Below are 14,038 nucleotides of genomic sequence, written 5' to 3' on the forward strand. Positions count from 1 at the left end.
AAACCCAGCTTTATAGCACATGCCTTTACCCTGGATATAGAGTGTCACAGGCTGGAGCAGCAAACTATAAGCACAAGAGATTTTGTAGAAGCTGGAGATCCAGGACAGCACAGACAAAATGGTGAAGGAACACAGCAGGCCAGGCAGCATCTATGAAGAAGAATAAGTGGTTGATGCTTAGGGGAGAGATTCTTCATCAGGACTCTATGGAGAGGAATAAAGCCTCTTTGCCCTAGATTATCAAAAGTTTAATATTTTCCCAACTTTTGCACATTACTGGGAATCTTCCGTACAATCAAATGCTGATTCTTCCTTCTGTTAGTGAGTGTAAATAGCCAATGCTGGATTGGCCGTTTGATTTAGTGCATAGAATTGACACAGAAGGAACTGACATGGATAATTCCAGGAAACATTGGTCCAGGGGGAATGTATTTACCAAGACGTTGGTAGGAATTTAGAGCACTGTTCCCCAAAAAAGGCAGTGTGTGCTGGGGAATAAAAGAATTTGAAGATCAGTAGTTAGTAGTAGAGGCATGAAGCGCAGCTGGATAAATATGGCTGAGTTACATTTAGAGTGTGATCTCAATGGTGAATAGATTCAAAGAGTTGAAGGACCTTTTCTATTCCTAGTTTTCATCTCAAATGATTTTAACTTTTAATGTTGAAATTTATAATGACAAGTTAGAGTTGATGGGATTGGAGGTGCAGGAACCAGTTTCCAATAATTATGTTGATTTAAACAAGTTGTTAGGGTTGTTGAAGTCACTAAATTTACCTTTCAGTCTTGCTCTAAAATAGAACTATTCTGGAGTTGTGGTCCTTGCCAACTGCTTTATTCATTAAAGAGGGTGCTGGATCATGGAATTAGCTTATAAAATCTTCATTTGAATTGAAGTTTATCAGGATGTTGCTTGGGTTGTCGAGCATGAGCAAGCAATGGAAAGTGAGAGTTGACTTGATAGAGGCACAGATAGCATGGACAGCCATAGATTTTTTTACCCATGGTGAAAATGGCTAATACATGGTGGTATAATTTTCAGGTGATTGGAGGAAAGTATGGGGAAACATCAGAGGTAGGGTTTTTACATAGGTGGGTGCATGGAACGTGCTGCCAAGGGTGGTGGTAGAGGCAGATGCTTTAGGGGCATTTAAAAAAATTTAGATAGGCACATGGATGATAGAAAAAATAGCGGGTTATATAGGAAGGAAGGATTAAATTGATCTTAGAGTAGGTTAAAAGTTCAGCACAATATTGTGGGCTGAAGTGCCTGTACTGTGCTGTGATGTTCTATGTTCTACTAAAACTTTGATGATTTCCTTTGTTGACATGGTATTTCAAGTTTCTGATGATCTAGAACTTCTCAAATAGACAACCTGAAGTTACCTTGACCCAAAATGTCGCTTTGACTACCTCCATAGATGCTGCCTGACCCACAGATTTCCTTCAGCAGCTTCTTTTCTGTAGTTACATAGCACGCTTAAATCATCTACAGCGCCATCATCAAGCACATTTAACTTTGCCAAATAAGGAGACAGCAGGAGAGCTGAATTCTGGCTGCTGAAGAGCATCTTAAAGGAGAAGAGGGAAGCAGAGAAGCTTAAGGAAGGAGTTCTGGTCTTTACAACGAAGATAGCTGAAAGTGTAACTGCCAGTGGTAGAGCGATCAGAATAGGGATGTGCAAGAGATCGGAGTTGGACATAATTTGTTAATAAGTATTTGTAAGCATCACGGCAGTTCTGTCCTGTGCTGTAGTACTGGCAAGCAAAGGATTTCCTTCTCTGAAGTGAAGAATATCGAATGGGCACAGTGGGAATTAACAAACTTTGTGTTTCGCAATAGATGATGTCGTGCTGAGATACAAGGATCTGTCCAAATTGGTCAATGACCGCAACGAGAGCTTGCAGGTGACACTCACACGTTCCTTGAGTGTTCAGGACGGTTTGGATGAAATGCTTGACTGGATGGCAAGTGTGGAAAAGAGCCTGGATGATGAAGGGGAAATTCCCTTAAACTCCGCTGCCCTTCAAGAAGCCCTTCAGAAAAACACTGTGAGTAGATTCATCTAAATGTGAAATTTGGCTGAGCTTCAAAAATATTTCATTGGGTACAAACCATTTAAAATTGTTAATGTTTTAAATATTGATCACTGGGAAATTTTTTATCTACGTTTGGTGTGTCAATTTCATATGGTTAGATACATTTATGCAAAAAATTTAACAGAAAATAAGCTACAGACATTTTGTAGTCAGTGGTTTAGTTTCTGTAAACAAATACAGAAATACAGGTGTCCCCCGCTTTACGAATGTTCGCTTTACGCCACTCCACTTTTACAGAAGACCTACGTTAGTAACCTGTTTTCGCAGTACAAAGAGGGTTTTTGCTTTTACGAAAATTTTTCCCATATAAATTAATGGTTCTTCGCTTTACGCCATTTCGGCTTAAGAAAGGTTTCATAGGAACGCTCTACCTTTGTGGGGGGGGGGGGGGCACCTGTAATCATCTCAAGAAAAGCAGTGAAATTTAGTTATTTTAGCAAAATTGTACAGTTGGCCCTCCTTATCCACGAGGGATTGGTTCCGGGACCCCTCACGGACACCAAAAAATGCAGATACTCAAGTCCCTTATTTAACCTGTCTCAGTGCAGTGGACATTAAGACCTGGTGGAGCTCTGAACCCGCAGTGTTTCTGTTCACAAAAATAATCACGATCATGATTGAAAATAAAGTGGAAATAATAAAGCGACCAGAAAGAGGTGAAACGCCATCGGTCATTGGAAAAGCGTTAGGCTACAGTCAGTCAACGATTGGAACAATTTTAAAGGATAAACTGAGAATAATGAAGCATGTGAAAGGCCCTGCCCCGATGAAAGCTACAATTATTGCTAAGCAATGCAGTGGTTTAATTATTGAAATACATACGTTTCTTAAGTGTTTTATATGCATAGAAAGGTATAATATATACTATATACTAAGACAAACGTTTGACTAACTGACACTAAGTAATACCAGATGTACCTGTTCTGACTTACTTAGTAAGAGAACTTCTGTTTTTTCATTCCCGATTCACGATAATCTACGCACATCCTCCCGTATACTTTAAATCATCTCTAGATTACTTATAATACCTAATACAATATCAATGCTATGTAAATAGTTGTTATACTGCATTGTTCAGGGACAAGAAAAGAAAGTCTGTACATGCTCGAACAACGAGTGCTGGAGAGAGAACTTCCGGGTTTTCTCAATTCGCGGTTGGTTGAATTCGCGTATGCGGAACTCGCGGATAAGGAGGGCTGACTGTACTGAGCATTGAGCAATGTTAATATTTCAGATATACTTTGTATTGCAAGAATCAAAATTAAAATTTAGGTGAGACAGTCTGCAATTTGAGATTCAAAATGGCGCTGCAGATGGTGGCCTCGGTGCCGAGCTCTCTGGCTTTTGGTGTGTTTTTGTGTCTTTTTATTGTTTTTGTTCAATTTTCCCCTCTTGTTAGAAAATAAGAACATAGAAGCAGGAGTAGGCGATTTGGTCTCTCATATCTGCCCTGTCGTTCAAGCTCATCGTGGCTGATCTGCACCAGACTCATCTCCTCTGCTGCACCAGTTCCCCAGAGCTTCCAATCCTCTGTTCTTTCAAAAATTTGCCCACCTTCTGTTTAAATTTCCCCAGTGATCTGGCCTCCACAACCCTGGGGTGTGCAAGTTCCAGAAATTCAATACCCTTAGAGAGAAGGAGTTCCTGCTCTTTTAATTAACATCCACTCTCCAAACCAATCCTGTCTCCATGTTCCTCAGTTAAGACTTAGCCTCAAGCAGAAACACCTTGATAATCTACCCTGTCAAACGTCTTTGGTTTCTTGAGCAACACTCACAAAATGTTGGAGGAACTTAGCAAGTCAGGCAGATTCTATGAAGGGGAATAAACAGTTTACGTTTCGGGCCGAGATCGTTCATCAGGACTGGAATGGAAGGAGGCATAACCCAGAATAAGAAGGTCTGGGAGTGGGAAGGAGTACAAGCTGACAGGTAATAGTTGAAACCAGATGAGGGAGAAGGTGTGTGGGGAAGGGGGAATTGAAGTAAGAAGCTAGGAAGGGGTAGATGGAAGGAGATAAACATATAGATACTGCCTGATCTGCTGAGTTCCTCCAGCATTTTGTGTATTTTATGGTCTTCAAGGTATTTCAAGGTTTCCAGCATCTACAGAATCTCTTGTGTTCACCCCTTGGGATCTGGTATTTTTCAATATGATTCCCCCTCATTCTTCTAAATGCCAAGAAAAAAAACCCATATCTAATTTCTTTAGCTGCTCAGAATGGAAAAACCCTCTTTTGCCTGTCTTAGCTCCATCACCGTCAGCAGCTTATTCAGGTGTGAAGGACTGCACTTGCCTTGGGCCTGGTATCCTCTGCCACACACTCCCATCCAGCAGAGGGTGCTGTAAGGCAACTGTGAATGGCAGCCTCGACTGCCACTCTAAGATCTGCTTCAGCTTGTGACCATAACACAGTGTCCTTGCTCTGAAATTCTGGTCAAGTAACTCATCGCAGATTGGGGCTTCAACATTGGACATGCATGCAGTTTGCATAGGAAGAAGACTGAAAAATACTATTTTTAGTGTTAAGTGACTGTTGCACAATGGAACTTTGGAGTCATTTTGTTTATTTAGAATCTAATCACAAAGTAAAATGCAGAAGGTTGTAAAAGAAGTGAATGTCAAATGTGGAACTCTGGCCTCTCTAGTGTGATATTGGGGGCTGAGATTTCAACTAAGTAAAAGCAAAGATTTACGCTTTGAGAAAATCATGGCAGTACTAAATATAAGCATGTTTTAAACATGAAAAATTAGCTTTATTTGTCACACGTACACCAAAACACACGGTGAAATGTGTCATTTGCATCAGCGATCAACACAGTCCGAGGATGTGCTAGGGGCAGCCCACAAGTGTCACCATGCTTCCAGCACCAACATGGCAAGCCAACAGCTTACTAATTCCAACCTGTATGTCTTTGGAATGTGGGAGGGAACGGAGAACCCCGAGGAAACCCACATGGTCAACACAGAGAACTTACAATCTCCTTACTGCTGGAGAGCAGCAGTAGTTCAACCCCAGCTGCGATTGCTGGTGATGTATGCTGGCCGCTACGCCTACATTTTTGACATTACCTACAGATGTTGTCTGATTTGCTGAGTATTTTCAGCATTTTATAGAACATAAAACAGTACAGCACAAGAACAGACCCTCTGGCCCAAAATGTTATGCCTTAAATTAGTATACAAATGCTTAACTAAATTGTTCCCTTCTGCCTGTACTTTTCCTGTTTTTATTTCATGTTTCCAGCTTTGTTTTGGTTTTGTTTTTACAACTTGCTCACGCTCTGCAGCATAGTTGAGAGTTCCAGCTAATAGTGATTATTGTTAAAATGAACTCCTGAAAAATAACACTCAGTGGTGCTTGGGGGACAGCAACAAGTTATCTGCATTACATGAAGGCCGATGTGTAGTTTCTTGTCTTGGATCTATAATTCAAGCCAAACAAAAATCTCTGATACTTAAGTTTTGACATTTTCTCTAGCTTAGCAAGATGTGAACTACTCCTTGTGGGACCAGGTTAAGTTTAGCACTAGTCAGTTCCATGACTGCAGAAAAGTTATCTATTTCCTTTTCAAGGAACAAACTTCATTCAGAGGAAGCTCTAAATCTGGTTACATAAGCTGGCAGCTGTATTTATTTAACTGTTTATTTCCCTTATCAGTTCTCTTCAGAAATTGATGTGCTGTGATGACTGGCAGGCGGCGCGGTAGCATAGCTGTTTGCGTAACACTTCACAGCTCAGTTGACTCAGGTTCAAATCCCACTACTGCCTGTTAAGCATTTGTGCATTCTCCCGAGTCTGCATGGGTTTCCTCCAGATGCTCCAGTTTCCTCCCACATTGCAGAAGCATATGGGATAGTAGGTTAATTGGTCACGTGGGTGTAATTGGGCTGCACAGGCTGGAAAGGCCTGATCCTGAACTGAATCTTTAAAAAATAAAACAATTAGATTAAATGCAAATGATTTAGTGATACTGTTTATGTAGGGGTGGTAAAATGGCTTGTGGCAGGATCAGCATGGTGCCTCAGAGCCTGTTGTTTTGTGCTCTATTTAAGTCCATTGTAAAGGGTTTTGTAGTGCTTAAACTAGTGTGTGTGCTTCTCCTTCAGGCTCTAGAACAGAACATTGCCAGTCGCCAAAGCAGCATTAGTGCCATTGAAGAGAAGGCCAACAAATTCATTGCCACGGCTGACCCGTCAACAGCCTCTGCGTTGCAGGCAAAGGTGGACGAGCTCACCAAACGCTTGGATTCAGCCAGCAGCCGGCACAAAGAGAGAACGGCCAGACTGCAAACACTCAGAGGCAAAGTCGAGCTCTTTGAGAAGACGTTTGAAGGAATCGAGCAGTTTGTAACCAAGAAAACTCAATCTCTCTCTGAAACTGATGGGTCGGGAAAAGACATCACCGAACTGTCACAGCACATGCAGGTAAACAAGTGTTTATTTAACATAGAACTTAGAACACTACAGCATAGTACAGGCCCTTTGGCCCACAATGTTGTGCCAGTCTTATAATCTACCCTAAGAACAGCCTAACCCTTCCCTCCTACATAGCCCTCCATTTTTCTACCATCCATGTGAAAATGAAAGAGCATTTGCTCAGGGGAACAGAGAGGAGCTCTCAATTCAAATAACACTGAGGAATTCATTTACAATCACCTTCTAACATCTGTGGAACAATGAGGTGCTGGTGTGGGAGCAAACCTGGTCTGTAAGTCTATCAGGGTTTATTACCACAGACATTCTGTATGTCGTGCAATACCTACAAAAATTACTATGGGAAATATATAAAATATAAATGACTATTGCAAAAGGAGATCAAAATACTGAGACAGTGTTACTTGTTCACTGTTTCATAAACTTTCTCTTCCAGATCTGCTGATACAGAGGAAGTAGTATTTCCAATGATGACAATTCTTTTGTTGCAGTTTTCCATTTCATTGAATTATTTTAGTCTTTCTATTCAAATTAGGTGGTTTTATTTCAAATTATCTGTTCCTTAAAATCGATAAAAGGGCAAAGCCACCACCTGGGGCTCTCCTTGCTTGATGTCTGGGTACGTAGATTAACTGATTGTGTCTGAAATGTTGACTAGTCAGCCACTCTGAATTTGCTGTGTAAAGCAGTCAGCAGATGGTTGAAAACTAACTACCGGTAGATAGACCTTTGGTTATTAGTCTAGTTAGTCACATAGGATAGAAGACCAACTGAGGCATCTTGTCCAAGATGAGCAAATGAAGACTGCTGCTTTGCGTATTGGGGAGAGGTGGGGAAATGGGAAAAACTGAGTTCATGTACAGTTTGTTTCTGACATGGTGTGGTTTGGCAGAATCAAATATATTCTGTCCTGGGCCTTGCCCCTTTGGAGATTTGTACTGATCGGTCCTGTGTGATCTAGATTATTTTAACCCTTGCCGGCAGGCTCTTTCCATATTATCTTGATTTAGAACAATGTTGGAGCTTAAAAAAGCAGGGCTCAGCAATGAGATCTGTATCAAAGACTGAAAAATAAACATTCCCTTTAGAACAAGAGGGAAGCTTTTTATTACTGGACAGTGAACAGCTTTATTGGGATACTAAGTCAGCACTGCAGGAATCAGAATCACTATCAGGTTTACTATCACTGACATTTTTTGCAAATGAAGACTTAATTATATAGAAATGCAGCACAAAACAGGCCATTCCAGCCCAACGAGCCCAGCAACCCACCAAAACCTCAGCCTAACCGCAGAACAATTTACTGTGATCATTTAACCTACCAACCGGTACGTCTTTGGACTGTGGGAGAAAACTGGAGCACCTGGAGGAAATCCACGAGGTCACGGGTGAATGTACGAACTCCTTACAGAAGGCGCTGGAATTGAACTGTGAACTCCGATGCCCCGAGCTGTCATAGTGTCACTATCTGCTTCTCTACCATTTCACCCCATTTGTCAGCAGTACAATGCAGTACAAAAAAACCCTGTTATAATAAGAAATACAGTTGAGCTCTACTTATCAAAATCTGAAAACCTCCAAAAGATTTTTGAGCGCTGACATGACATCACGAGTGGAAAATTCCACAAGGTGCTGGAAAGGTTCCTAGGGGATGAGCAGGTGTTTGCACACCATAGACAATTTTGAGAAGTGACCTCACGTTTGTAAAGACCAGAAGTTAATGAAAAATAGAAAAACTGCGTAAAGTGAAAAATGAAGATCTCGAACATGTATTGAAAGAGTGGATTTGTCAGCATTGGAATGAACAGAAAATTAAAAATAATTGTGAATATTCAGCTGGCTGGTTACAGAATTTTAAGAAAAGACGCGGCATTACATTTTTAAAGGTTTGTGATGATAAAACATCTGCGGATCATGAAGCAGCAGAGAAATTCATTGATGAGTTTGCCAAGATCATCACTGATGAAAATCTAACACGCTGAATGGCTGCACCAGTACTTGTGTCTGATGAACAAAAGTAGGATAAAGGCTGCCTACCGGTAGCACATAAATTTAGAGTCAGGAATGATGGCATTGCCAAACAGCCACTGACCATCCACCTAGACAGCTGAGGTAGTGATATCTTACATTTATATAAATACTTTTAATAATTTTGTGCATGAGACAATAATGTAAATTATTAAAAATATTACATAAAACTACCTGCAGTGTATATGTATAAGCTGTATATGCAACGTAAATGGATTTTGTGTTTAGACTTGGTTCCCTTCCCCAAGGTATCTCATATTCCAAAATCCGATATATTTCTGGCTCCAAGCTTTTCGGATAAGCGTTGCTCAACCTGTGACAAAAAATAAATAAGTAGTTCAAAAAGCTCAAGGGTAAAATTATTTTCAAATACATATGTGTCACCATTTACAACTCTGAGATTCATTTTCTTGTATGTAGACACAGTAAATCCAAGAAATGCAATGGAATCAGTGAAAGACTACATGAAATAAAAACAGCCAATGTGCAAAAGACAATACACTGTGCAAATACAAAAGAAGAAAATAATAATAATTAATAAATAAGCATAAGTATTGAGAACATGAGATGCAGAGTCCTTGAAAGTGAGTCTATAGGTTGTGGGAACAGTTCAGAGTTGGGGTGAGTGAAGTTATCTCCTTTGGTTCAAGAGCCTGATAACTGAGGGGTAATAACTGTTCCTGTGCCTGATGGTGTGGGTCCTAAGGCTCCCGTACCTCCTTTGTGATGGCAGCAACAAGAAGAGAGTATAGCCTTAGCGGTGGAGGTTCTTGCCGATGGATGCTGCTTTCCTGCAACATCGCTCATTGTAGATGTGCTCAATGGTAGGAAGGGCTTTATCAAGGACCTCCAGCAGCCAGGGCATGTCCTTCTCTCACTGTTAACGTCAGGTAGGAGATACAGAAGCCTGAAGGCACACACTCAACGATTCAGGAACAGCTTCTTCTCGTCTGCCATCCGATTCCTGAATGGACATTGAAGCTTTGGACACTACCTCACCTTTTTTTAATATACAGTATTTCTGTTTTTGCACATTTTTAAAATCTATTCACTATACATAATTGATTTACTTGTTTATTTATTATTATGTTTTATTTTATTTGTTATTACTATTACTATTTCTTTTTTCTTCTCTCTCTGCTAGATTACATATTGCCCTGAGCTGCAGCTGCTAAGTTGACAAATTTCACATCGCTTGCCGGTGATAATAAACCTGATTCTGACTCTGATTCTTCCTGGATTGTGAGGGTCCTTAACAATGGATGCAGCCATTTTGTGGCATTGCCTTTTAAAGATGTCCACAATGGTGGGAAGGCTAGTGCCCATGGTGGAGCTGCCTGAGTTTATAGCCCAATACTACCTTTGCATTGGTGTCTCCATACCAGATGCTGATGCAACCGGCCAGAATTCTCTCCATGATATATCTGTAGAAATTTGCTTGGGTCTTTGACGACATACCAAATGTCCACAAACTCCAGTTTGGGGAAATCTCCTCAATCAGGAAAGTGGGATGACGAATTAACCTGGTTTATAACTTAGCCCTCAGTGATGATTCTAAGTTCCCACAGCCAACCACAATAATCATTTTAGTTCAGCCCAACCAATGACTTCAGCACTTTGCTTTGGCAGAAAGGAACATGGAATAAAAGCAAAACTCAAAGGATATTGCTGTGAATCTTAATTTATTCACAAGCTATTTTATTTTTTGCAGTGTTCTATTTTTGAAGAAGATTTAATTGATTCCATTAGGGTGCTCAAAATCAGACTATCTCTGATAGGGGACCATAAGACCATAACATAGGAGCAGAATTAGGCCATTTGGCCCATTGCTCTGCCATTTCGTCATGGCTGATCCAATTTTCCTCTCAACTCCAATCTCCTGCCTTCTCCCTTTATCCCTTCATGCCCTGACCAATCAAGAATCTATCAACCGCTGCCTTAAAAATACATAAACACTCGGCCTTCACAGCTGCCTATGGCAACGAATTCCACAGATTTACCACTCTCTGGCTAAAGAAATTCTTCTTTATCTCCATTCTAAAAGGATGCCCCTCTATTCTGAGGTTGTGTCCTCTGGTCTTAGACTCTCCCACCACAGGAAATATCCTCTCCACATCCACTCTATCAAGGCCTTTCACCATTTGATAGGTTTCAATTAAGTCACCTCTCATTCTTCTGAATTCTAGTGAATACAGGCTCAAAGATATTAAACACTCTTCATATGACAAGCGTTTCAAACCTGGAATCATTTTCGTGAACTCCTTTGAACCCTCTCCAGTTTCAGCACATCCTTTCTAAGATAAGGGGCCAAAAACTTTACATAATACGCCAAGTGAGGCCTCACCAGTGCTTTATAAAATCTCAACTTTACATCCTTGCTTTTATATTCTAGTCCCCTTAAAACAAATGCTAACATTGCATTTGCCTTCCTCATCACAGACACAACCTGCAAGTTAACCTTTAGGGAATCCTGCACAAGGATTCCCAAATCCCTTTGCATCTCAGTTTTTTGTATTTTCTCTCCAATTAGAAAATAGTCATCTCTTTCATTTCTTCTATCAAAGTGCATGACCATACATATTCAAGGGGAAAGGCCTTGATAGAAGCCTCAGAATAGAGGGGCATCCTTTTAGAATGGGATGAGGAAGAATTTCCTTAGCCAGAGGGTGGGGATCTGTGGAATTTTTTGCCACAGACAGCTGTGAAGGCCAAGTCTTTATGTAGTTTTAAGCAGAGGTTGATAGATTCTTGATTGTTCAGGGCATGAAGGATATGTGGAGAAGGCAGGAGATTGGATCAGCCATGATGAAATGGCAGAGCAGATACGATAGGCCAAATGGTTGAATTCTGCTCCTATACCTATGGTGTTATACACTTCCCAAAACTGCATTCAATCTGCCATTTCTTTGCCCATTCTCCTAATCTGTCTGTCCTTCTGTAGCCTCTCTACTTCCTCAAAGCTACCTGCCCTTCCATCTGTCTTCATATCATCTGCAAACTTTGCAACAAAGCCATTAATTCTATCATCCAAATTATCAACATACAATGGAAAAAGAATCTGTCCCAACAAAGACCCTTGCCGGAAAAGGTTCTTTTAATTCCCACTCTTTGCCTCCTACCAATCAGCCCCTGCTTTATCCATGCTAAACTCTTTCATGTAATACCAAGGACTCGTAGCTTGTTAAGCAGCCTCGTGTAGCACTTTGTCAAAGGCCTTCTGAAAATCCAAGTACACAACATCATCTGATTCTCCATTTTCTATCCTGCTTGTTATTTCTTCAAATAATTCAAACAGATTTGTCAGGCAAGATTTTCCCTTGAGGAAGCCATGCTGAATATGGCCTATTTTATCATGTGCCTCCAATTATTGTAAGACTTTATCCTTAATAATCAACTCCAACATCTTCCCAACCACTGAGGCCAGACTAACTGGCCTATAGTTTCCTTTCTTCTGCCTCACTCCCTTCTTAAAGAGTGGAGTGACATTTGCAATTTTCCAGACTTCTGAAACCATTCCAGAATCTAGTGTTTCTTGAAAGATCATTATTAATGCCTCCACTATCTGTTCAGCCACTTTGTTTGGAACTCTGGGATGTACACCAACTGGTCCAGATGACTTTACATTCCAGTCCTGCCAAAGGGTCTCAGCCCAAAATGTCAACTGTATTCTTTTCCACAGATACTGCCTGGCCTGCTGTGTTCCTCTAGTATTTTGTGTGTGTTACTTGGATTTCCAGCATCTGTGGGATTTCTCTTGTTTGTGTTCAGACCTTTCAGTTTCCCAAGAACCTTCTCTCTATTTATAATAACTTCACACCACCTGACACCTGGAACTTTCACCATACTGCCAGTGTCTTCCACAGTGAAGATTGATGCAAAGTACTTTTTCAGTTCTTCCTCTTTTTTTCTCTTTGGGGTGTATATATGCTGTGCTTTCCTAATAGCTTCCAGAAATTCCCCTCATTGCTGTTCTGTCGTCATCCCTGCCTGTGTTCTTTTCCAAGTACCTGAATAGTGATTGTAAGAATTTGCTTTGGATTTCTCTTGGACTTTCCGTTGTTGTGGAACAACAGTGGATGTGTGAGATGTTCCTTTTCATTTGCCAATTTTCCCTGCCAAACGTTGAGGGAGGTTCACAAGAAATTAACTATTTCTTGTAGCCCACGCTCTTGCTTTCTATTCTAAAATATACCCCCTCTCTTCCTTCTACTCCCTTCCCCTGTATTTTACCCTTGAAATATATTTATTGCGTCCCTGAGTTTGCCTCATTTCTTCTTTGCAGACTAGCCTATTTATTGATTTCTTTCCTTTTCTCTCAACCCATTTTTTATGAAGAGGCTACTGCAAAGGATCGGAGAAAACTGCAGAGAGTTCTAAACTTACTGTAGCTTATCATATTTTTATGTATTGCATGTACTGCAGCCACAAACCAACAAATTTCACAACATATGTCAGTGATAATGAACCTGATTCTGATTCTGATAAATGTGATCTAAGTGACTTCAACTGTGGAATAGATGTTGGTGCCAGATGAGGTGTTTTGAGTATCTCAGATACTGCTGATCTCCTGGGATTTTCACAGACTACAGTCTCAAGAATTTACAGGGAATGGTGTGAAAAACAAAAAAAGCATCCAGTGGGTGGCTGTTCTGTGGGTGAAAACACCTTTTTAATGAGAAAGGTCAGAGGAGAATGGCCAGATTGGTTCAAGCTGACAGGATGGTGACAATAACTCAAAATCACACACATTATAACGGTGGATTTGCAAACGAGCATTCTGAACACACAACACATCAAACCTTGAAGTGAATGGGGTGCAGCAGCAGAAGACCATGAGCATGCAATCAGTGTTATGTTCATGGCCTTCTGTAGGAGGTACATAATAAAGTGGCCGCTGAGTGTACAGTAAGTACAGATGGAACCAACTAATAATTGGAAGTTGTAGTCGCTTAATCAGATGGTGGGGTGGAGATACGTCTCTATCAAAGGAGGTGTAAGGTGTTCCTTCCCTTTGCTAGACTGCAGGTCATCCCTGGGCAAGGGGTAGCACCTGCATTCTCCCCCCTCTCCCAGTCAGAGTAATTTGAAGCCATGGGAGAAGGAGGTGGACGGTCGCTTGAGCAGCTGTTGTTAATCACAAGTCCTGGTTATGCGACCACTGACCCCAGGCAGACAATCTCTGAAGAGCATTGCTAATGGCTGGGGTTACCTGTCTTGTAAAGGCACTGCCCAGAAGAAGGCAATGGCAAGTCACTGTGCTAAGAACAATCATAGTCATGGATAGGGTAAAGAGAAAGAACAACAGCATGAAAGGGGTCTTCCCTCCAGGCAACAATTAGATTAATGACAGATGGAAGATCATGATCGCCCACATCATATGGCAGGGAACATAATGATGATGACTTGCTTAATGGATATTAACTTTTAAAAATCCTTAGTTATCACAATGTACCCACAATTCATCTTCTTTATAAT

The 14,038-nt window shown here is 40.9% G+C and overlaps 1 protein-coding gene across 6 annotated transcripts in view; it reads left to right on the forward strand.

Annotated features, from left to right (window-relative positions):
* dst (dystonin) overlaps nt 1-14,038 on the forward strand; it is a 579,575-nt gene that overhangs the window by 355,013 nt on the left and 210,524 nt on the right. For all 6 annotated transcript variants that reach the window (XM_073056532.1, XM_073056533.1, XM_073056534.1 and 3 more), the window contains 2 exons: nt 1,842-2,050; nt 6,209-6,526. In XM_073056532.1, coding sequence (XP_072912633.1) covers nt 1,842-2,050; nt 6,209-6,526 — 527 coding nt within the window. The remainder of the gene's footprint in view (nt 1-1,841; nt 2,051-6,208; nt 6,527-14,038) is intronic.

The sequence above is a fragment of the Hemitrygon akajei genome, chromosome 9, assembly GCF_048418815.1.
Source record: "Hemitrygon akajei chromosome 9, sHemAka1.3, whole genome shotgun sequence".
NCBI lineage: Eukaryota > Metazoa > Chordata > Chondrichthyes > Myliobatiformes > Dasyatidae > Hemitrygon > Hemitrygon akajei.